The 25,229-nt window shown below is 38.5% G+C and overlaps 2 protein-coding genes across 3 annotated transcripts; both read right to left on the bottom strand.

Moving 5' to 3' along the window:
* Nucleotides 1–3,824: 3,824 nt before the first annotated feature.
* LOC143735413 (uncharacterized) lies at nucleotides 3,825–15,301 on the bottom strand. Its single transcript, XM_077225535.1, has 2 exons — nucleotides 14,996–15,301; nucleotides 3,825–5,893 (listed from the first exon to the last, which is right to left on the bottom strand). The coding sequence occupies exons 1-2, from the start codon at nucleotides 15,084–15,086 to the stop codon at nucleotides 4,092–4,094; spliced, it is 1,893 nt and encodes a 630-aa protein (XP_077081650.1). The 5' UTR covers nucleotides 15,087–15,301; the 3' UTR covers nucleotides 3,825–4,091.
* Nucleotides 15,302–19,325: 4,024 nt separating this feature from the next.
* On the bottom strand, nucleotides 19,326–21,802 carry LOC143735434 (uncharacterized). 2 transcript variants are annotated; one of them, XM_077225590.1, is made up of 2 exons: nucleotides 21,552–21,802; nucleotides 19,326–20,824 (listed from the first exon to the last, which is right to left on the bottom strand). In XM_077225590.1, exons 1-2 carry the CDS (start codon nucleotides 21,640–21,642, stop codon nucleotides 19,656–19,658), a joined length of 1,260 nt encoding a protein of 419 aa, XP_077081705.1. In that variant the 5' UTR covers nucleotides 21,643–21,802; the 3' UTR covers nucleotides 19,326–19,655. The 2 variants fall into 2 exon arrangements, with proteins under 2 accessions (XP_077081705.1, XP_077081706.1); XM_077225591.1 differs by having other exon boundaries at nucleotides 19,326–20,812; nucleotides 21,552–21,796.
* Between the last annotated feature and the right edge of the window lie 3,427 nt (nucleotides 21,803–25,229).

Genomic DNA, 25,229 nt, shown 5'->3' with positions numbered 1-25,229 from the left:
TTAGGCTCAGGTAAGCCTAACGCAGTAGGCTACTTTATTATTATGAAGTGTAGAGGCTGTGAGTGCAGATACGCTCTGCGTGAGTTGTATTTACGACAGTAACGTTAAATACAAGTACTCTACAGCGACTCTAGGGATCGTTGTTTGACAAAAACAGAAATCCTGCATAGTGCCGCTTTAATGTAGTAAAATTTATATTACAATCAACCCACCAGTGTTCCCATGAACACTCAGCGTTAATTGTTTATCAATTCTAAGAAATGCCTTTCTTACTGTACAGTACTAAGAGCCTGTAGTCAAAATCTAAATTGTAAAGTAAACTTTGTTGCAAGCAGAGAATCAGAACCAAAGACATATAAGTTTTATTAACTAGATCACAAACATAACTAATCTGAACACATACATGCATGGGTAAAAGGGTGAGTGAGAGAAAGGAATCTGAAGCAGGAAATGTAACTAGGGAAGATCCATTAAACAATGAAAAGAACCATCAGCTTATCATTTGCAACCCATTCACACTAAATGCGTCTCTATAGCAAGCATTGTGTTTATCATGCAATGTATACGCCAAAATGAGTTTTTACGTGCATATAAGCATGGGTAGGTTTAGTCGTGTGGGGTGCGTGTGTATTACACTCAATAAATGGCGTATCAAATGCATGCAAAAACTGCGTATCATATGCACGTAAAAACTCATTTTCGCGTATAAATTACACGATAATACACAATGCGTGCTATAGGGACGCATTTACGTGAGAACAGGCTGCATTTTCAGAGCACCTCATTAAATTGATACTTGCATGGCTTTGCATTGGACACAATTCTTGAAGTTGTTGAAAATTGAAGTTGTTGATGGTTTCCTTGAGTGTCAAATTTTGAAGTTGCAATCGTTTTCTTCTCCGTTGGATGAAGCAGATATGATGAACTTGCATGGTTATTTCGACTTTGTTCTGGTTGAAGGTGTTCTCTCTCTCCATGTCGTGTTTTATTTGGCATTTTGTAAAAACGCATGATTTCTGTTGGAGGACTCATTGCAATAACTTGTACAATAAAACACGACAGAAACTGTATCTTGCTACGCTACTTGTTTTGGAACATTAACGAACACCACTAACAACTCGGTGTGTTGTAGCACTGTAGCACAGTTTTGAAAACGAACGTTAAGGGTTGTTTTAAGGACATGTTTGTGCATGCTCATCAGCCACTCTGAAGTGGTCAGTGGCGATTATAAAATAGTCAAAAAAGTCGAGACAGGACTCATTGTCAAAATTTCTGTGTCCAATACACTAGTTCATCCAAAACAAACTAGAAAATAGACTCAAAGTGCTAAATACCGGAATTATACTTTAACACATTTTATCTGTTTTCTTCTTTTTTCTTTCTCACTTTTTCTCTTTTCATTATCCAAACATTTCCTTATATAGACCTGTCTTTTAATTACATTAGACCTATTTTTGGTTATACCTGAAGTCTTTCTCTTTCACATGCATTTTAGAAGCTTTATTGTTTCTCGGTGTCCACATTTGTCACAGGTACCTTTTTGTTTTTATTTTGTTTCATAAGATTTATACAAGTCATTTATTAAAAATTGCATAATTCCAAATTGTCATTCTAAGTATAAAAAAGCACATTAAATACTCACATTTATATCTTAGACTTCAATTTTGCATTAATATAGGTTTCTAAATCTTTCCAAAACATTCTTGACTAAATACAGTGTAAGAAATCTAGACATTTTGATTAAACATTTGTATAGGAGAAAGGAATAGTATTTGTATTTCATTGGCCTGATTTGTGTTAAATGCAAAACAGACCATACAACTTAATAAACTAACATAAATTATACAAAAATTATACTAAGTTAATTATGGAGTGTGAGCTCCCACCAGAAACATAAATCAGCGCCTATAGAGATTGTTTCAAGCAGCTTTAAAGTGAGAAAAGGAAAAGTATGATTTCGGCTGTTGTTCTGAAGTAGGGTGATCACCATAAAACAAACCAAATGTGGGACGATTATAAGTTTGTGTGGGACAATGTGGGACATGTTACAAACATTAAAACATAACCTGAAACTGTTATAATGTTTATCTAACTTAATAAAAACATTTGTATTTGGCCTTTCAACTGATAATTCTTTGTTCTTTAGTCCCTTCCAGAAAACACCCATTACATCACAATGTAACATAACGTCTTTATTTTACATGACATTTAAATTCAACATCACTCACTACGTTTACATGCAGCCAATATTTGGGTAAAGGTCACTATTCGGGTTGCTGAAACATTACTGTACGTTCACACCGCCGCCGACTTGAGCGTCAAAGAAGCTCTGGCCGCTCTGTCAAGGACGCTTGTCAAAAAGCACGGGGAAGCTCGTTGACGCTTTGGACGCTCTGACATAGCAGGGAGAAGAGAAGTGTCACAACATGAAATGTAATAAACAGAAAAAAACAAGCAATACATTGAAGAAACCTTTTATAATGACAGCATTTTTATAACTGTTTTGGTCACTTTTGGTCGGGGAAAAAAATAATAATTAGCTATTATTATTATTATTATTTGCATTAGGCTATTATTTGCATTAGTGCAATTGGTCAAATCTTTGTCACCGTGAGCAAATGAATTGCATTCCCATGCCTCGTTCTTTTGTAACTGGTCCCTGTAAGCAAACAACGTCATATCATATATGTTAGGAAACCCAGCAACAGCGATTATCAGCTTCTCCTCCATTTTCTCGGAACTAATGTTTTGGTAGGAACGAAAGTTCACATCGTATGTTTCTCCGGAATCAGCCAGAGTGAAGGACGTCTTTATTCTGATTGGTTTCTGGCGTTTTGCCGCTGCTTGCCGCTGAACCGCGTCATAGCTCATTACCATAAAGTTGAGCTTCTTTCAACTTTCTGATTGACGCTCAAAACGCCCAAAACGCGACGCCGAGGGATTTGACGCTCCTTGCAGCTGAGAGAAGCCAGCTTCCATTGAAAATGAATGACTTCCGGCCGCTTTGGAAGCTCAAGTCGGCGGCGGTGTGAACGCACCTTTAGGAATAACCCGTTTACATGTGTGAGCAGAGAGAGTTTCTCCTGTATACATGGAATTGCAATATCCCGATGTAAACGGCGATGCCCGGTTAGCGTCTGGACGTACTGACAACCTTAAGATGCAATATGCGTCATTTCCGATTCTTCTTCCTGTATCCAAAGACAACAACAACAGCAGCAGCACGCGGATAATGAATAGTTCGGGGCAGATAGCGGTCGCCTTTGTTTGCGCTTTGGTGCTGGTACTGATGTTTACTTCCGGTATATACTGCACGCGGGTTTTTGCATGCGCCGAGAAGTTCCTCTATCAAAAGACCAAGATTCCTTGCGAATAGAACATGCGCAGAACACAAATCACTATGCGGATATGCCGATACGCGTTTACATGACCAAAAATTCGGGTTAGATAAGGGGTACCCCAGGGATCATATCCGGGTTTTTAAAATCAGGCATATGAGCATATTCAGGTTTTTGCCGGTGTTTACATGGCCGTGCGTGACCGGGTTATGGCTAATATTCCGGTTTTGAGCGGGTTATTGGCTGCATGTAAACGTAGTCAGTGAGTCCAAAGGCAGCAGGCATCATGCAGATCACTATTTTTGAAACAGTTCTGACCAAGTCCAACAAATTTCCAACAAAATAAATAATGAACAAATAAAATATAAACCAACATGAATTTAGATAATTGACAGTCTTATATATTAAGAATATATTAAACCAAAAACTTTCATATTTTTTTAGAAAGGATGTGAATTAAAAAAACCACAGCACGCAACAAGTTGATAAATTATGTTAAATAAAAAATTTAATTGACTGAATTATCCATTTGTTTTCTGACAGGGAACACATGGAACTAATCACCGCTCCACATTTTGATTGACATTCGTCACAACCTACTAGTAACGTGTTTACTTCTGTCCTTTCAACCATTGGATAGGATTTTAAAAACGGCTGTTGTATTCGTACGTCTGATGAAGTGCTGTTAAATAGAACACTTGAAAGGTTTTTCTCCATTGTGAATTCTGTTTTTTTCAGTTTAGCAAATGTCTTTCACACTGCTTTCGCACTGGTATGCGTTTTCTTGTGTACTTTAAAAGCGCTCAGTCGTGTAAAACTTTTTTCACAAACAGAACACGTGTAAGGCTTCCCCTTTGTATCAACTTTCTTGTGCTTCTTTCTTTCTCCAGAATGAGAACACAGATGTAATTTCAAAGCTCGAACACTTCTGAAACTCTTCCTGCACTGATAGCATGTGTGCGGCTTCTCTCCGGTGTGGATTTTAATTTTATCCTTAAGGAGTTTTTTTTGTGTGCAGCTTTTTTTCTGATGCTGCTTCAGTTCAGCCTCTGTAAAATAGTTTTTTCCACAAACAAAGAACACATGATCCTTCACACCACTGTGTTTTTTCTGGTGTACTTTTAAACCATTCGGCCATGAAAATGCCTTTCCACACAAACACACGTAAAGCTTCTCCTTTGAATGAACGTTAATGTGCTTCTTCAGGGAACCTGCCAAAATAAACTTTTTACCGCACTGATTACAGTTAAATGGTTTTTCTCCAGAATGATAACGCAGATGTACTCTAAATGAACATGCAAATCTGAAACTCTTCCCACATTGATCACATGAGTACGGCTTCTCTCCGGTGTGGATTTTCATGTGTTCTTTAAGGCCTCCTTTTCGTGTGAAACTCTTCCCACATTGTTCACATGCATGTGGCTTCATTCCTGTGTGGATTTTCATGTGTTCCTTAAGGACTCCTTTTAGTGTGAAACTCTTCCCGCACTGATCACATGTGTACGGCTTCTCTCCAGTGTGGATCTTCATGTGATACATAAGCTTTGATATAATTGTGAAACTCTTCCCACACTGATCACACTTGTGTGGCTTCTCTCCGGTGTGGAATTTCATATGATACATAAGCTTTGATAAAATTGTGAAACTCTTCCCACACTGATCACATTTGTACGGCTTCTCTCTGGTGTGGATTTTCATATGATACGTAAGCTTTGATAAAATTGTGAAACTCTTCCCGCATTGATCACATGTGTGTGGCCTCTCTCCAGTGTGGATTTTCTTGTGTCTGTTTAGGATGGATTTTAGGGAAAAACTTTTCCCACATTGATCACATGTGTGCGGCTTCTCTCCATTATGAACTTTCATGTGGTCTTGAAGTCTTTCCTTATATATGAAACTCCTCCCACACTGATCACATTTATAAGGCCTCTCTTCAGTGTGGATTTCAATGTGTCTCGCAAGCTGTTCTTTTAGTGTGAAACTCTTCCCACACTGATCACATGTGTGCGGCTTTTTTACAGTGTGGATTTTCATGTGTATATTAAGGTTTCCTTTTTGTGTAAAAGTCTTCCCGCAATGATCACATGTGTGTGGCTTCTCTCCAGTGTGGATTTTCATGTGATTATTAAGGGTTTTTTTTAATGCAAAACTCTTCCGGCAATGATCACATGTGTGCAGCTTCTCTCCAGTGTGGATTTTCATATGAAACTTAAGGTATCCTTGTGAAAAGCTCTTCCCGCATTGATCACATGTGTGCGGCTTCTCTCCAGTGTGGATTTTTATGTGATTTTTAAGGGGTCCTTTTTTTGAGAAACTCTTCCCGCACTGATCACATGTGTGCGGTTTCTCTTCAGCATGAACTGCCATGTGATCTTTAAGACTTTGTTTGTATGGGAAGCTTTTTCCACACTGAGAGCAAGTGAAATTTTTGTTGGCTCTTCTCAGTACAGGTTTACTTTCCGTCTGTGTGCAACAAGATTTTTCTTCAGTTTTGACACGATGTTCCTCCTCCACTTCATCCAGTTCTTCACTCTCCTTAATCTCTACCGTCGGGTCTTAAATGAAAGTTAAAAAGTTTAATTTTTTTAGTAAATCATCAAATATTTTTTTAAACATTTGCTATAATGTAGTTTAACCAATTAGCTCAAAATAAATATTAATAGTACATCATGTATTGTTATAATTAATTCATTGTTGGGAGGATTTATGACTCAAGTGTGGTTAGACATGGGCCTTGCCGTTTATTCATGCTGGCCCAGTGCCATCAGGCAGTCCTTATTGGCGAGCCCTGAAAATAATGCTATATTGTAATATTCTGTAGCAATATTTTATTAAATTAGAAGAACAGAATAGTAGCAACAATTTCTTGTTGAATGACTATTTTCGACAACCTCACTTCGACAACAGGGGTTGAACGACTTCAGATTTTTTGAAGTCGACTGTTATGACATCAAAGTCGAGTCGACGTCGACTAGTCGATGACGTCATTAAAAAAAACACAAGAGATTTAACACAATTTGCAATTAATTAACAGAAAATTATACAGATGCTGACAGCTCATAATGGCGCCATTTACACCTGGTCACTTCATGCGTTTTTTACTGATCTGATTTATCAAAACGATTCCATTTACACCTGGTCACATAAAGATGTTTTCGCAAAACGGATATAAATCCGATCTTCAAACATCGCGCTATATGCAGATTTAACGGAGTTCACGTCACCGAAAGCAACAGTAATGAGCTGCATTTTATTGATTATCAGCTCATTTCAAAATCAAAGACCACAATAAGAGAGACAGCACTGGTAAGATCATTTTGTTTCTTTACTTTTAATGAAGATGATTGTGTGTTAAGCGTCTGCGACTTACTTTCACTTTGATTGCGATAGTTTGCACGTTGACGAATAGATGCTCGAGCTGCCCATCTCTGCGGTGATGCGTGTTGCCTACCTTCGTCATATAATGAATATAACATGAAATATAGCCTAGGCTAAGACACTCGCACACGTTTATTTTTAGCATTGTTGGGAGAAGTCCAATTTACATATGTGGTTTCTTTCAACAACCAGATGCAGTTTCGTCTGTTAAGCGGCCCAGACCTCCTCCTGAAGTGGTTTGAGCGATCGTATTTAAATCAATCTCGAATGCGTTTCGGAGGGCATTTACACCTGGTCTTTTCACGACCGGACAACTATCAGATCAGAGAAACATGAAGTGGCTAGGTGTAAATAGCCCGCTGTTTACATCATCATTCAGGATGAAAAGAAAAAAGTAAAGGGAAAAAAGCTATAAATTCACATCTGCGCGTTAGTGATGCCCAGATCCAAGTAGCCTAATACAAAATAATATTCCAATGAATTGGGGGTGAATTAGAGGTAGCCTACATCATTACTATGTTTAAATAAATATAAGAAAAAAATAATATTTTAATAAGGAGACTGAACTCTCATTTCCCGGTAAAACAATGAGCGTACTTTACTTTCGTTTTAAACAATATCTAGTGTTAGGTTAGTAAAGTATTTACACACACTTGATGTACCAATGCTGCTTTCTTGCTGCAATGACCCCCTGGGCTCTTCATCTGTGTTCGTCTGCAACATGTTAGTATCAAAATTAGCGCAATCATAGTGCCACATGATCAGCGCGACTAGTCGACGTCAAGCTTAAAGCGTCACGGCATTGCATTAATCGACTAGTCGGTTCAACCCCTAACCTCACTGATATTTTGCTTCCTCTCCCTTAGTACTTTAGTGCTTTTTTATTAACAAAAAAAACTGAATGTTTTTTTTTGTCCTCGCCACTTTGGCCTAAATGTCTGCCATCCTTTTTTATTTTATATTTTGTGAATTTGTAAGGCTTTGTTTTTAAATTAGGGACATTAGTTATGCTGTAATGCTCAGTCACTTGCAAAACAGTAAAACCAATATGCAAAAGTGAATCGTGATAAAATCGTGATTTTCTTTAAAAAAAAATCATGATATGATATTTTTGCCATATCGCGTTGAATAGATACACTATACAGGACATAACAATATCACACACAATGTCCTGGAATGTATGTTCATTTATAGATCAGTTCGTCTACAAATTAATCCAGGAAATTCTGTTTTAAAGTCTGTTTCTCTTTGCTATGGCCTCTGTTTTTGCCCCTGGTGACAGGCCATTTTTGCTCTCTTGTCTCTTTTGTGGGGATGTTTTTAAGAGTGGGCTTTAAAGCTTATTTGTTAAATGTAACAAATAGTTATGTGTCTGATTGTCTCAGTTGTTACAATAGTTATTAGTTAGCATTCTTGTTGTGAACGGCCTAAACACTTATTAACACCATACAAGTAAAAGTTTGAGTTCAAAGACTGAAAAAAAGCATGCTTTTAACAAAAAATGTTTTGCCTTGTTATTTTCTTGTATTGTGCACCATATTGCATTTGTAGTAAGACATTCATTGAATAGTTCAAAGCTTTTCACACAAAAAAAAATCTGTTATTTGTACAACCTCATGTTGTTTAAAGCATTTATGCATTATTTTGTTTTAGGGATTTTTCACACACATAAGAAGAAATTCATCCAGATTTTTAAAGTTAAGGGTGAGTAAATTATGTCAAATTATACGAGAGGGGTAAAATCTTTGCATAGAAGGGGGAGCTGCCGCTCGACCTGTCACTCGACCAGTCACGGTCATATGCGCCTGTCACTCGACCAGATGCATGATCAAATAGACATGCATCCCGCGTCATCTTATCTTATATTTTATTCCCTCTTTTTGCCCGTGATGGAGCGCATCTCGATCGTGGCTCTTACTAAGCTTCACTAGCCACCAGATCTCTCACTGTTTTCATCTACCAGATGAAACTTTTTTCCAGCTAAAGTTAGTTTTGATTGATTCACTTCCGTCTAAATGATCATTTGTTATTAAATTAGGGGGCGCTAAGATGACACCGTTCTCTCTAAACAGACTTTAAACGTGAACCTGTGATAGACGCTGATGGCGTTCACATGCGCATTAAGAATTGATTCTATAGTTCTGTGCGTTTGAATATATGTGCGCAGGTTTGTAATTCCTTACAAACCATGCCTAAACAAACTACTTGTCTTGTCTATAAAGCTGTTGCCTATATACCTTCGCGGGTCCTACCATGCCAGTGACGTCATCGAAATTGGCAAGGTTCTTATACTAACAAGCGCGATTTTTGTGTTGTTTAAAAAAAAATTATATTGATATTTTTGATTAAAATTTTTAGTGTAATTTACTTTTAATTGTCATAAACAACACGTTTTCAACGTCGATTTTTTTTCAGTTCAGTTCATCTTTAAACGAAACAATTCAAAACAAAAATAAATAGGCTACTCTCAGATTATGTAATCCGTATGAAATGAGCATTTCTCTCGGCGTGTTCACTACGAAGATGGCGAGTCCAACTTCATCTTTGTAGCCAACACTGCCACAGAAAACACTTTATGGATGGGTAGAGGTGGTGGTTGTGTCACCCCGTGCCACCCACACGCTCGCTAAAGAACCTATCTTCTTATTAATTACTCGATAGCTGAAGCTAAGAAAATGTAGTCGAGTTACAAGTATTGGTTGCAGAAAATGTATATTAGTGAATACAGGTAGCCTACTACTTAAGAGGTACTTAAACAAGTAAGGGATAATCCACGGCTAGCCATGCATTAAAGGATTTTAATGCACGACGTAGAGGCGAAGAACCACCCGACGCGAAGCGGAGGGTTGTTGCCTCTACATGGAAAGAGTAATCTCTATTAATCTCTATCAAGATAGGAAGATCCCACTTATACCACAGGTATTTGCCAAGTTAAAAATAAGTTAAAGCTGTAACTGATGTTTACAGTGTAATTTTTTAACAGACGTGTAAAAATGACTGGTTGAATGGTTATTTTCTTAAGTTACTGCTCGTTAGTTCTAGCACTCCGTCCGCTTTAAATAAAGTAGAGCCATTGGATTGCTTTTATTTGAATGAATTATCACATTTATTTAAATTCATTATTAAAAGAGAGAGACAAAGAACTGAAAGAGTCCCAATTGCCAAGGTAGTTGAGCCCCATCGGCTACCTGGTGAACCACATTTCGGTGCTCTCGAGTTTGCACAGAGGGATGCGGCAAATAGAGCGCTCTGGCATTTTCTGGACACTTTGACAGATAATTTTTAAAGCTGTCCACGGGACAAAGTGGGTCGCCGGGGCTCGCAAACATAAATCCTCGTAAATTTTCCCTATCCGATGCGGTGGGATCCTTGTGGGTTTTTGTCTCTGGGTTATGCGCCAGGGTTAGGTACTCTTTCCCATTCTCGTTTTGCCGGAGAACGAAAGACTCTTTTGATAGGTTACGGTTTTCTTCTCTTCCCCTCCGTGCAAAACACAGCTGTATGTCAAACCAAACTTTTCTTACAAGTCCTGTGGGTGTGAAAGGGGAGAGTGCAGGTGCATTTCTAATTTTCTCCAAGTCAGACTCAGTAATACGCGGATAATGAACGCTGGTGTCTTTTCCATTTTTCCTGTAGAGCTTTAAAACTGATTTAAAGATAGCATTGCTTGACTTGAAGTCTTTATCACTTATAATGTTGTATTTTGTAATGTGACGGTTTATACCTGCTCTGAGACGCATCAAACTTGCAACACTGTATTCGCGTCCAGCGGTAGACTGAACAGAGGCATAAAACTCCCGCAACGTCTCATTTAAAAGAGACGCAGAGTAGGTCTCGAAATCACAATTTTTCTGTCTTTGGCGCAAAAAGTCACTGAAAGTGTTAACTGCCCATTTAGTTGTCTTTTTCGTATTGACCTCATCTTTGTCGTCTTCGATCTTATCTAGCTCTGTCGGTGTTAATTCTTTGTGCCGCTTTTAGACATTCAACGTCTTCTCCAAGTCTTCTATTTCGTCTTGTACCTGGGCCCATTTCTCAAAATTGCCATATTCACCATACAAATTAAACGATTAACGATATGCAAAAATCATCCATTTAGCCTACCTAAATAAACGTTTGCAAGTGTAACTGTGTTACTATGGTTACCAATGATTATAGTAGCGGATTAATTTCGAACTGTAATCAAACTGACTGGAACTACCTGTGCATTAAACGGTTTTACTGCACACCTTCCAGCCAATCAGAATCGAACATTTAAACAGCCCGTGGTATAATATTTCATAAACCACAATGTGATTTTTAAATATTCAATTTACTTGACTTTGGCATGTTCTGTGACTGACAGTTTGTTCTCCTGCACCATTCCTGGATGACAGGCAGCTGTAAAACAGTGAGAGATCTTGTGGTAGCTGCGACGCTAGTGGCTAACGTGACGAGCCACGAGACGCGATCCATCACGGGCAAAAAGAGCATATAAAATATTAGATATGATGACAAAAAGGTAAATAAGAGCAGGATTGCAATGTTTGTGTGTTTTTGTTCATCAACCTGAGTGTCTGGTAGATGAACACAGTAGGGCTGAAACGATTAGTCGACATTGTCGACAATAAAAAATTGTCGACAGATATCTTTGTTGTTGAGTAGTCGTTTGATCCCACGTGACCTAATGTAAGGATTTGACCGCTACGATGCTGTAGCGCTAGAGTGTAATGCAGCCCTTACAAATGCTATTGGTAAAAGAAAAAACATTGAGAATTGAGTGTTCTACAGCTAGAGCTAACTAACTAGCGGTAAATCTCTTTATTAGAGAATGCAATACTACTAATACTACTACTAATATTATCAATAATAATATAATTACAGTAATGTGATGATTTATTTTGCATAAAATAAAGCTTGATCGAGCTTAGGAGTCAGGGCTGTTTTTATTATTGTAACACTATTAGGTATTATAGTCTTATCACTTGCCTGTATTTTGTTCCATAATCATGACTTGCAAAAGGAGATGTTAGGAAGAATATCATGGCAGTTACTTTTTCATACTGTAAATTAAAAGTTGAATGAGAACGTCTCTGTCAGCTCAATTGTCATGTAAAAAAAAGATTGTAATTTTATAATAATGGTTTGCAGATTAATATTTTACCATTCTTTGTGTCCTGAAGTAAATGTCCCTTTTTCTGTTTCAGTTCTAAGAAAAGCAGTGGGCCTATTAAACAATGCTTAGAGAGCATTTGTGTGTGATTTGAGTTGGACCGAAATCTGAAAACTTAAAAGAGAATGACCTGTTAAGTTGGCTCAAAGTTCATTAAAACAACTATTTCAAAAGCTGAACTGATTTTAATTTTTTATATTATAGTAAGAATATGTATAACTCAATGTTTTGACTAATTGAAAAAGCTGAATAATCGTTCCAAACTTACTGATTAGTCTGTGAAATAATCGACAATTAGTCGATTAATCGTTCTAATAAAAAACAGTGATGAAAACAGTGAGAGAGATCTGGTGGCTGGTGACCCTTAGTATCACGCTCAGGGGCAGTTCTAGAGGCGGGGCCACAGGGGCCCTGGCCCCTGCTGAAATCTGATTGGCCCCTGATTGGCCCCCATTTCTAGGAGTGGGGGGAAAGTCGATTCTTAGATGCATCGCGTTGCGGACGTGGACGATTCTGTTATCGATTCACAAATGTCAAAGATCGATTTTCTAAAAAAAATATATATTTTTTTTCTAATAACGTAATATTGACGGAATGCAAAAGGCGGAACTGTAAAGCGGACGTGCAGTGCGCGGACAGTCTGAGGCGTGCACATAACAGAGTCGCGCTCATAGACGCATGATGACTGAGCGCCAAATTCGAACGGCACCCTCTTCGTTAAAAGCTATAATTGACAATTTCATTGTTACCTATTTAGTATTTTTTAATGAGAGCTGCTTTCTGTATTGTTTAGTTTTCACATCAATATGCTGTAAACCGATCTGTTAATACTGCCCTGCAATATGTGCAATACAAGTCACAAAAAGGTGCATGCGCTCTCTGCAGATGTTCATTCACTTTTTTTGTATAAGCTGTTTTTGATTGTGGTATACAGCAAACATTTCAAGTCATAACTCTTTATTATTTAGTTGTGTATAAGAGCGGCTTTGTATGTTACTAATAGCAGCTAAGTCCACAAGCATTATGTTTGTATGAGATCTGCTGGTACATAATTCTATATTTTTGAATGAAAACTGTTTGTGAATTTGCTACAGCAAAATGTTTATTTTTGTCTGAAGGATTATATTGCTCATTGGAAATAACAAGAGGATGTTGGTTAGAAGTCTATTATGCTAGAGATTCAGAATATGCTGAAGTTTGTATTAATGTACTACAAGTACGCTGCTAGAACAGGCACACATTTATTTTCTTTTTGGTTCTTTGCAATGTTGGGGCATATGCTGGCAAATGTAACCTTACAGTTGACTTGCCAAATCACTTCCATTTGTTTTACTAATAAAAATTATTATAGTTAGTATTGGAAGTTAATTATGGGTCATCATAAATGCTTGCTTTCAAAGTACCAAGTAGTAAAAAAAAAAAAAAAAAAATTGTTAATAATCGATAATCGTTACCCTCTGAACCGTAATCGAATCGAATCGTAAGGTGCCTAGAGATTCCCACCCATCAATCGTTGACGAGAAGAGCAACCGGAGAATTCTTCACAACGATCATGCAATTCCACCCCCAAACAATAAACAATAATTTACTGTTTATAAGCGACGACATGATTATGAAATTTAAAAGGTGGAATTCAGAAAGAAGTGCATTGTGTCATTTATGCACAGTATAAATAAATGAAAAAAATCATTAAGAACTTTACTGGCTCATAATTTTTTATTAGAGCGTTTGAAAAAGGAATGACTGCCGAAATGTATTTGCACCGTACTGAATAAATTATTTTGTGTGCTTGAATGTATTTGGCCCCTGAATGTAACATGTGGCCCCTTAATGGCCCCTGTTACAGAAAAATCCTAGAACCGCCACTGATCACGCTCCATCACGGGCAAAAAGAGCGATGACGCGGAATGCATGTCTATTTGATCATGCATAAGTCGGAGTGTCTAGCAGCTGTAAGCCAGTTGAAACGCGTTTATTAAATGCTGAATATTGATACATTGGGCGTTCCGTTCTGGCTTCCACTGACTGGGGATACGATTTTGTAAAAAAAAAAAAAAGTGTGTAAGGACAAGAGGCAGGCACATATATCCATGACTGGTCGAGTGGCATGCGCATATATCCGTGACTGGTCGAGTGTCAGGCGCATATATCCGTGACTGGTCGAGTGGCAGGCGCTTATATCCGTGACTGGTCGAGTGGCAGGCGCTTATATCCGTGACTGGTCGAGTGGCAGGCGCATATATCCGTGACTGGTCGAGTGGCAGGCGCTTATATCCGTGACTGGTCGAGTGTCAGGCGCATATATCCGTGACTGGTCGAGTGTCAGGCGCATATATCCGTGACTGGTCGAGTGGCAGGCGCATATATCCGTGACTGGTCGAGTGGCAGGCGCATATATCAGTGACTGGTCGAGTGTCAGGCGCATATATCCGTGACTGGTCGAGTGGCATGCGCTTATATCCGTGACTGGTCGAGTGGCAGGCGCTTATATCCGTGACTGGTCGAGTGGCAGGCGCATATAACGGTGACTGGTCGAGTGACAGGCGCATATAACGGTGACTGGTCAAGTGACAGGCGCATATAACGGTGACTGGTCGAGTGACAGGCGCATATATCTGTGACTGGTCGAGTGACAGGCGCATATATCTGTGACTGGTCGAGTGACAGGCGCATATAACGGGGACTGGTCGAGTGACAGGCGCATATATCTGTGACTGGTCGAGTGACAGGCGCATATAACGGTGACTGGTCGAGTGACAGGCGCATATATCTGTGACTGGTCGAGTGACAGGCGCATATATCTGTGACTGGTCGAGTGACAGGCGCATATAACGGGGACTGGTCGAGTGACAGGCGCATATATCTGTGACTGGTCGAGTGACAGGCGCATATAACGGTGACTGGTCGAGTGACAGGCGCATATATCAGTGACTGGTCGAGTGACAGGCGCATATAACGTTAACGGTGACTGGTCGAGCGGCAGCTCCCCTGCCACGAGAAGATTTTACCCCTACTGGTTTATACCTGTATGACGAATGGATATGACTAACCATTAAAGAACTGCTAAAGTTTTACAAATGTAATGTTTCACAGCATCATAAATGAAGAATCAAAAATAAACACCAACCTATCTGTTCTTCAGTATCTTCAAGCTTCACTCTGAGGGGTTCTTGATCAGGATCACTCCTGTTCTCACTGTAATCTTCAATAAACTCCATCTTTACAGGTTTCTGTTCTTATTGCTGGTCTGAATGCATCTCTTCACTTGTAAATAGTGATCCTTTAAAAAAACTGATTCGTGAATGTTCAAATACTTTGTAAATCTTTTGTTTTGAATCAGCTGTTGTTCAGAGCGCGTCTCCTCTTCTTCTGTTTCTGGAAGTTTGTGAAACCAACTTAAAGAGTGCCGTTCCGCCACCCACTGGTCTGGAGTGTGAAGAGCACATACAGCTTACTGAAGGGATAAAGAAGAGAGGAAAAGTGTGAGAGAGAAAATGAGAAAACAGATCGAACGCTTTTATTTCCTTCCTGTTATATTTTTGAAATATGTACATATTTAAACAATATAACAGAAATAAATTTAAAGCATTTGATCTGTTTTATATTTTTTTCTCACTTTTTCTCTCTCTTCATTATCCAAACATTTCCTCATATAGGCCTATCCATGAGTGTCTTTTAAATCCATTAGACCTACTTTTTGGTATAGCTGAAATCTTTCTCTTTCACATGCATTTTATGAGCTTTATTGGGTGTTCACATTTGTCACAGTTCATTTTTTTGTTTTTAATTTGATTTAAAAGTTTAAAAGTATGTTTTAAGTATAAAAAAGCACATCAAATACACACATTTCTATCTTAGACGTCAGTTTTTTTATTAATATAGGTTTCTACATCTTTCCAAAACATTCTTGAGTAGGCTAAATACAGTTAAAAAAAATAGACATAATTAAACATTTGTATAGGAGAAAATGAATAGCATTTGTCTTTCATTGGCCTGATTTGTGTTAAATATCTGACAGATTAAAATCACTTGTAATACCCAGATATGGGAGCTGAACAGGTACAGTTAACATAATTTGATATTTTAAACAAATTTGTGAATTTAGTACATAAAGTTGTACCAGTCAGTCAGTTCTCTCCTCTTTTTTTTCATTATAAAACCTCCCGGTTCTTAAACACCCGGTTTCACAGACAAGGCATAAGCTAGCTAGGCCAAGAGAGTAAAATGCATATTTGAGTTGTTTTAATTGAAAGCAACACTGTGGCTGATATATCTTAAAATATCTCAGGGCCATTTTTTTATTCGTCTCAAGATACACACCAGTAATGTTTATTTTTCTAAGGCGTGTTTATAACAGGGTATCTGGTGGTGATGGCGCAGTGGATAAGACACATGCCTTTGGTGTGAGAGACCCGGGTTCGAATCCACTGTGAGACACCAATGTGTCCCTGAGCAAGACACTTAACCCCTAATTGCTCCAGATGCGTGCGACCTCTGACTTATATAGCAATTGTAAGTCGCTTTGGATAAAAGGGTCAGCTTTTGAATAAATGTATCTAGAATAAATGTATAAATGTATCTAGAGATATAAACATGTTTGAATTGAAGTGTTTTTAAGACCTTTTTAATGCCACTTTGAATGCAATTTAAAGGAGAACTCCGGGCAATTTTTAAGTTAATCTTGATCGTTAGACCTTTGTGAGTACTGACTTTAGAAAAAAAAAAACGAACCGGATTGGTGCTTGCTACTCGGAGCTGGGACCGCGAATGCCCAGAGCTCCCACCCAGCTAAAACGGCAGCTATGGGGGCATGGACATAAAGATCGTTTTTGAACCTCTTAACAGACACAAAATGCAATTAAAATGTCTGTCTAACATGAACAGGGACCCTACATGTGAACAAGATACGTTTAGCAACTTAGCCATTGTTTCAACTCACCTAAATAGTCTTTTAGACGGCAAGCTGTAGTCTCGCGCTGCAGTCCCGTGCTGTAGCCGGAAAAGGTAAACAATGTCCAGGTGGGAGGAGCGTTGATCATGTGCGACGAGTTAAGATCAGAGTTGCTTACAAGTGAAGAAGAAATGGTTCGTGTTTGTGCCTTTCCGAATTGTGGCAACAGAATGCGAAAATATAAGAGCTTCAATTTTCATCGTCTTCCTTTTCATGACCTCGAGATTCTGCAGTTGTGGCTAGTTGTACTTCAACTTGTGCAAACTCCCGTAGAAGTACTACGCGCTAAAGATTACCGCATTTGCATCGAACACTTTGACAAGGATGACTACACACACTCAACACAGCGGGGCCGTTTGAAGAAAAATGCCATTCCATGTACGAATACGGGTGCAACCACTGTGGAGGTAATGCAAACTTTATTTATCCTTCCATTTGGGCACACACGGCATGAGGAGAGATATGTGCATGAATGTTTTTGTAGTCTTATTTACCTAAGCTTTAATTATTTCACTAGCTTCTTCGACTTGAATTGTAATTGTATTGTAATTGTATTCGCTGCAAATGCGGTAATCTTTAGTGCGTAGTACTTCTACGGGAGTTTGCACATCAAGTTGAAGTACAACTAGCCACAACTGCAGAATCTCGAGGTCATGAAAAGGAAGACAATGAATTTTTAAGCTCTTATATTTTCGCATTCTGTTGCCACAATTCGGAAAGGCACAAACACGAACCATTTCTTCTTCACTTGTAATCAACTCTGATCATAACTCATCGCACATGATCAACGCTCCTCCCACCTGGACATTGTTTACCTTTTCCGGCTACAGCACGGGACTGCAGCGCGAGACTACAGCTTGCCGTCTAAAAGACTATTTAGGTGAGTTGAAACAATGGCTAAGTTGCTAAACGTATCTTGTTCACATGTAGGGTCCCTGTTCATGTTGGACAGACATTTTAATTGCATTTTGTGTCTGTTAAGAGGCTCAAAAACGATCTTTATGTCCATGCCCCCATAGCTGCCGTTTTAGCTGGGTGGGAGCTCTGGGCATTCGCGGTCGCAGCTCCGCGTAGCAAGCACCAATCCGGTTCGTTTTTTTTTTCTATAGTCAGTACTCACAAAGGTCTAACGATCAAGATTAACTTAAAAATTGCCCGGAGTTCTCCTTTAAGACCAAATATGTGATGGAAATACACAGGTTAAACATTAAATATTACATATACGTTTGTAATATAATCTGTAATCTAAGTAATTGAAGTAATTTAATATGAACTACTTGTTTTTTGTTATTGAAATTACATCAATGTAACATTTGCAATCTTGAGAATATTCAACAAAATAGCTCCCGTCATGTTATGTTAGTTAACTATATAATATGTTATAAATAAAAAACTCAAACATTTTACATTTTTACCTCAGTATGTTTCTTCTGTGAGTTTTTTTAATGTGTGCTGTTATGCTCGTTTTTTTTGATTCTCACTATATAATCTGACAGAGACGAGCAGCACGAGCCTCAACAACAATTACCAGAAATACATTATCAATCGCTGTTTATGTACCAAAATCCGGATCAAGGATAAAGCCATGCAAGCCAATCAGAATCCTCAGAATCGACAGGAGAGAATCTTAAAACCCCGTTTCACCCAGTTGACACGGCAACACATAACCGCCGTTTTCAGAAATCTCCACTTTGGCCGGAGTTTTTAGAAATAATCGTTTTCTGTGATAAAAACGGGGTTTTTGTGTAAATGAGAGGCCAAACCGCAGGGACATATCTGCGTTTTCCCTTCGTGTAAACGGGGCCTTAGTCAACTTCAGCATGGGTGTGTTCACTTATGCTAAGCACTGTGGGGGCTTAGCGTGTGTTAATTATATATGTATGTATATATATATATATATATATATTTTTTTTTTTTTTATTACTTATGGAAGTCAAAGTGGACCAGAAGCAGACAGAAAGCAAAAGAAAAAAACATATTTTTTTTGTCTCTGTAAAACTTTTTACAATTATATTATCTTCAGTATGGACATATGGACAAAGTTATATGGAGAAATATTACACATAACCACAATAAAACCATTTTAAACAATACAAACATTTGAAAAATTTAGGATAAAAAACAACAATTGAGCAGCTGCTGACGGCTCACACGCACTCAGAAACACTCCAGAGAAACGGCTGAGCTCAGTATATTTTGACTAAACAATACGGTTTCTACGGTACAATACGCTATGCCTCCTGAACACTTTCTATATAAGCCGTGCATCTCACTGTCTCAACACATGATACTTTTGTATCCTTTTTCTAAAGTTTGAGCCTGGTCGCTATTCCCTGCCATTATATTGAGGAGTGCGTGTAGAACACTTTTCAAAATTTCTCCTTTTATGGTCCGAAAAAGAAAGAAGGACATAGGGCACTGGAACAATGACAACAATCGTGGTGCTTCATGGCTTTCAGATATTACAAAAAAATGTGAGTTTTTGAAGAACGTAAAAACAGTTGACGATGATAAAAAAAGAAATTATTTTAATCAATTAATGGAAGTAACTACATATCAAATGAAAAGCCAGTGTGAGAACACCGTTGAATTGAGACATTAAGTCTATGATACTGTCCACAATAATTACATCCAGCTTTAGTTCGAATGGAAGGACCGCTTAGACTTGTGTCAATTTTACTGCAGAAAATTTCTTTAGAAATACTTCTTTAAACCACTGGACTTAAAGATGAACTTTGTTCACAGTAACAACTTATAATAATTATCTTTTTATGAGGCTTGATGGGACATTTAAATGAAAGAGAGCTTTTATTGCTCTAGTTTATCTGAACATGAACTACTTTGATTTCAGACAGCTGTTTTTAGCATGACGGTGTAGCGATCTTAACTGAGTGAAACGTTTCCCACAATGATCACATGTAAAGGGCTTCTCTCCACACTGGATCATCTCATGTGTTTTTTCTCCAGAGTGAATTCTTTGGTGCTTTTTCAGTGTCTCAGCTGCAGTAAATGTCTTCCCACATTCAAAGCACATGTGATCCTTCACACCGCTGTGACTTTTCTGGTGTATTTTAAAATTATCCATTCGTGAAAAACTCTTTCCACACAAACAAACGAAAGGCTTCTGCTTTGTATGAACTTTCAGGTGCCTCTTCAGGTTTTCTGCCCTAAGAAATGTTTTGCTGCATTGATCACAGTTATATGGTCTTTCTCCAGAATGAGAACCCAGATGTAATTTAAGAGTTTTTGCATGTCTGAAACTCTTCCCACACTGATCACATGTGTGCAGCTTCTTTCCGGTGTGGATTTTCATATGATACATAAGCTTTGATTTAATTATGAAACTCTTCCCACATTGATCACATTTGTGTGGCCTCTCTCCAGTGTGGATTTTCTTGTGTCTGTTTAGGAGATATTTTAGGGCAAAACTTTTTCCACATTGATCACATGTGTGCGGCTTCTCTCCACTATGAACTTTCATGTGGTGTTGAAGACTTTGCTTATATATGAAACTCATCTGACATTGATCACATTTATAAGGCCTCTCTCCAGTGTGGATTTCAATGTGTCTGTTAAGGAGATGTTTTAGGGCAAAACTTTTTCCGCACTGATCACATGTGTGCGGCTTCTCTCCAGTGTGGATTTTCATGTGAAACTTAAGGTATCCTTGTGAAAAGCTCTTCCCGCACTGATCACATGTGTGCGGCTTCTCTCCAGTGTGAATTTTCATGTGATCTTTAAGGTCTCTTTTCACTTTGAAACTCTTCCCGCATTGATCACATGTGTGCGGTTTCTCTTCACTATGAACTCTCATGTGATCTTTAAGACTTTGTTTGTATGGGAAGCTTTTTCCACACTGAGAGCAAGTGAAATTTTTGTTGGCTCTTCTCAGTACAGGTTTACTTTCCGTCTGTGAGCAACTCAAAGATATTTCTTCAGTTTTGACACGATGTTCCTCCTCCTCTTCATCCAGTTCTTCACTCTTCTTAATCTCTACCGTCAGGTCTGAAATGAAAGTTAAAAAGTTGTAATTTTCAGTAAATCATCAAAACATTTTTTAAACATTTACTCTAATGTTAATTAATTGTAACCAATTAACTCAAAAGGAATATAAATAATCAATCATAACTTGTTTTAATAATAGTTGGGAGGATTTATGACTCTGTCTCAAGTGTGGTTAGACATGGGCCTTGCCGTTTGTTCATGCTGGCCCCGGGGCCATCCTTATTGGCGAGCCCTGAATATAATGCTAGAGGCCTAGTGTAATATTCTGTATCAATATTTTATTTACTGAGAATAACAATAATAGTTGTAACAATTTCTTGTTGAATGACTATTTTTGACAACCTCACAGAAATTTTGCTTCCCCTCCCTTCGTACTTTAGTGATTTTTTAATAACAAAAATTTTTTTTGTTTTTCTTCGCCACTTTGGCCTAAATGTCTGCATTCTTATTTTTTTTTTTACATTTTGTGAATTTGTAAGGCTTTGTTTTTAAAATATGGACATTAGTTATGCTGTAATGCTCAGTAACTTGCAAAATAGTAAAACCAATATGCAAAAAAATCGTGATAAAATCGCTATTTTCTTTTAAAAACAATTATGATAATTTATACCTGTATGGCGAATGGAAATGTTGACTGACTAACCATTAAAGAAATGCGAAAGTTTTATAACTTTAATGTTTCACAGTATCATAAAAGAAGAATCTCTTACGAGAAATAAACACTAACCTATCTGTTCTTCAGTATCTTCAAGCTTCACTCTGAGGGGTTCTTGATCAGGATCACTCCTGTTCTCACTGTAATCTTCAATAAACTCCATCTTTACAGGTTTCTGTTCTTATTGCTGGTCTGAATGCATCTCTTCACTTGTAAATAGTGATCCTTTAAAAAAACTGATTCGTGAATGTTCAAATACTTTGTAAATCTTTTGTTTTGAATCAGCTGTTGTTCAGAGCGCGTCTCCTCTTCTTCTGTTTCTGGAAGTTTGTGAAACCAACTTTAAGAGTGCCGTTCCGCCACCCGCTGGTCTGGAGTGTGAAGAGCACATACAGCTTACTGAAGGGATAAAGAAGAGAGGAAAAGTGTGAGAGAGAAAATAGAAAACAGATCGAACGCTTTTATTCCCTCCCTATTATATTTTTGAAATATGTACATATTTAAACAATATAACAGAAGGAAAATTAAAGTATTTTATATATTTTATATATATTTTTCTTTCTCACTTTTTTCTCTCTTCATTATCCACACATTTCCTCATATAGGCCTATACATGAGTGTCTTTTAAATCCATTAGACCTACTTTTTGGTATAGCTGAAATCTTTTACTTAGGGAACTTTATTTGGGTGTCCACATTTGTCACAGGTATTTTTTTGTTTGTTTTTAATTTGTTTTAATAGTTTAAAAGTATGTTTTAAGTAAGTATAAAAAAGCACATCAAATACACACATTTCTATCTTGACTTCAGTTTTTTATTAATATAGGTTTCTAAATCTTTCCAAAACATTCTTGAGTAGGCTAAATACAGATAAAAAAAAAATAGACATAATTAAACATTTGTATAGGAGTGTTTCGTCCCCAGAGCACTGGGGACGTATTATAGTGATTCTTTTCTGGCATTGCTTGTTGTTTGTGTGTTTGTATTTCTTCTAACAGGTAAGATGGCTTCTGTAACAGTTCCGGCAGCGGATTGGTGGTTCAACGGCTGATTGGATCTTTGAACTCCTCCTGCTCGTCAGTGGCTGCAGCTGGCTGGGCTCTTTAAAAAGCCTAGTTTTGAATCAGTTCACTCTCTGCTCTGTTCTCTGCTTTCTGCGGATGGTATCCCTCTGTGGGTATCTTTGTTACTTTTAGATAACTTTATTGTTCTCTATTGAGATTATGATTGGAACATTTGATAATGTTTTAATCTGATTTGTTAGCTAGTAAATCTAGCTTTGTCTTCCACTTTTGGAACACAGCAGGACTGAGCATTTGATGTTTGTGTAGTATTATTGTTTGTGTCAACTTCTTTTTCTTTATTGTTTACAGGGAGTTGGGGGAGTAGATTTAGAGCTACCCCGGGGTATACATCACCCGTAGGCATACTTCTCTGTCTAGAAACACCAGCTAGACCTGGGCGGACCACCATCTGTACGTTTGGTTAGGGCGCCTTGATCGTGTGTCAGATAGGTGATGTGTATAATTAGAATAGGTTAGCGGTTGGGTATCTTTTGTTTATTTTTTTTCTTTGGTCCGTCCAGCTCTCCCCTTTCTCCCTGAAAATTATTATTGTTTATCATTCACATTATTACCGTGTCAAAAATAAAAGCTCAGTTTGTACGGTATCTGGAATTTGTGTTCTTTTCTCGCACCACGACTCCATACCTCCTTTACTGGCATTTGTGGGCCCGAGCGGTGGTTTATCAGGTTCCCCTCCCTTTTGGGGGCTGGAACGTAACAAGGAGAAAATGAATAGTATTTGTCTTTCATTGGCCTGATTTGTGTTAAATACAAAACAGACCATACAACTTAATAAGCTAACATAAATGATACAAAAATCAAGTGTATATTAAGTTAATTATGGAGTGTGAGCTCCCACCAGAAACATAAATCAGTGCCTATAGAGATTGTTTCAAGCAGCTTTACAGTGAGAAAAGGAAAAGTATGAATTTCGGCTGTTGTTCTTTAGTCATGTTCAGTGTTGATGCAAAGTTGGTCGACAGCATAAAGTAATAGCCTAGTTAACAATTACTTGTTAACATATATATCAGGGACGTGCACAGGGGGGTTGCTCAGGTTGCCCGGGCAACTGCCCATATGCCCTTCTCGACTCAGGTTGCCCTTCCGAGAAAAAAATAATAAAAATCGTACAATGGCTGCAGAATTTCACATAGGCCTAGATACATTTTTTATTTATTTTTTTTAAATCGCAAAGCCTCATTCACTTCCATTCGTGCACCGAAAGTGAAAGTCAGTAAGGGAAGGGCAAACTGTTTACGTGGCTGCAGCGCTGCACGCGACCGGTGCGTAAGACCCCACAAATTACTTAAGGCCCCGCCTCCATCTCGTGTCATAGCGTGTCAATTAATGTGTACAACATCCATGACAAAATGAAGCGAAACTATCCTTCTGGTCACGAAAAGATGAAGAAGAAAAAACCCATGAGAGTGAATTGCGGGAACAACAATCAGGTAAACTACTCGGTTACTCACGTAACCTCAGTTCCCTGAGTTAGGGAACGAGTATTGCGTAGCTATACGCAGTGGGGAAACTCCTTTTCCTCGATTTACTGAAGCCTTTATGTAAAGCGCATTTGCAGCTGCACAGCTAGAACATGAGCGTCTGGCTCGCTCATAGGCTGCGCTGCGGCAACTGCACATCCAATGGCGCAGGCGCCTCTGACGTGCAACCAATGAGATCACTCTGCGTCATACACGTCAGAGCCCGCCAAGGGGGCGTGACCTCAGTCTATAATAGCCCCCGAATTCGCCATTATAGCAGGTTTAACGACTGAAGCGACAACTTGCCATGTTACCATAGTGCGGCTGGCTACGCAATACTCGTTCCCTAACTCAGGGAACTGAGGTTACGTGAGTAAGCGAGTAGTTCCCTTTCGAACGGTCACTTCGTATTGCGTAGCTATACGCAGTGGGGACGCCATGCAAAACGCCGCACTGAATAACTGGCTGTCACTGCAACTCAGGACCCCTGAGCGTACAGAACAAGCCATAACCGCATAATTTATGTAAAAATAGACCAGACACCGTCAGGTCTCAGTAGTATACATCAGTAGAAATACCCAATATACTACACCAATGAACCCAGACTCTGTCGGGGTTATTAGTATACGAACATATACCCAGTCAAGTGGGTTTATATATGAAATCTTAACCAGCTAAAGCGGGTTGATATCTGTTATGGAATATAACTGGCCGAAGCGGGTTTTATATATGTATGGAATTTATATATGTCATATAACCGGCCAAAGCGGGTTTTATATATGTCATATAACCGGCCAAAAGCGGGTTTATATATATATAAATATAACCAGCCACAGCGGGTTTATGTATGAACTACAACCGGCCAGCAGCGGGTTTCATGTATATATGTGAATGTGATTGTGCACAGTAATATATGACAAGACCGGCCACCCACGGGTCTTAATCATACCGAAAGCACCTTCGCCTGCAGGGAAGGCACTTCCATATTATAAAAACTCATAAATTTGGAAGGCGAGGACCAGCCGGCCGCATCACAAATATCACTAATGGGAATGCCAGATGACCAAGCCCATGACGAGGCCATACCTCTGGTTGAATGGGCCTTGACGCCTATAGGGCAAACTTGACCCGCTGCGGTATAAGCCATAGAAATAGCATCCACTATCCATCTAGACAGTCTTTGCTTAGTGACTGGATCCCCCTTGG

Source organism: Siphateles boraxobius, unplaced genomic scaffold (genome assembly GCF_051911475.1).
Source record: "Siphateles boraxobius isolate OS27281-9 unplaced genomic scaffold, OSU_SipBor_1 13, whole genome shotgun sequence".
Taxonomy (NCBI): Eukaryota; Metazoa; Chordata; class Actinopteri; order Cypriniformes; family Leuciscidae; genus Siphateles; species Siphateles boraxobius.
The sequence above is the reverse complement of the archived record's forward strand: the minus strand, read 5'-3'. Positions and strand labels throughout refer to the sequence as shown.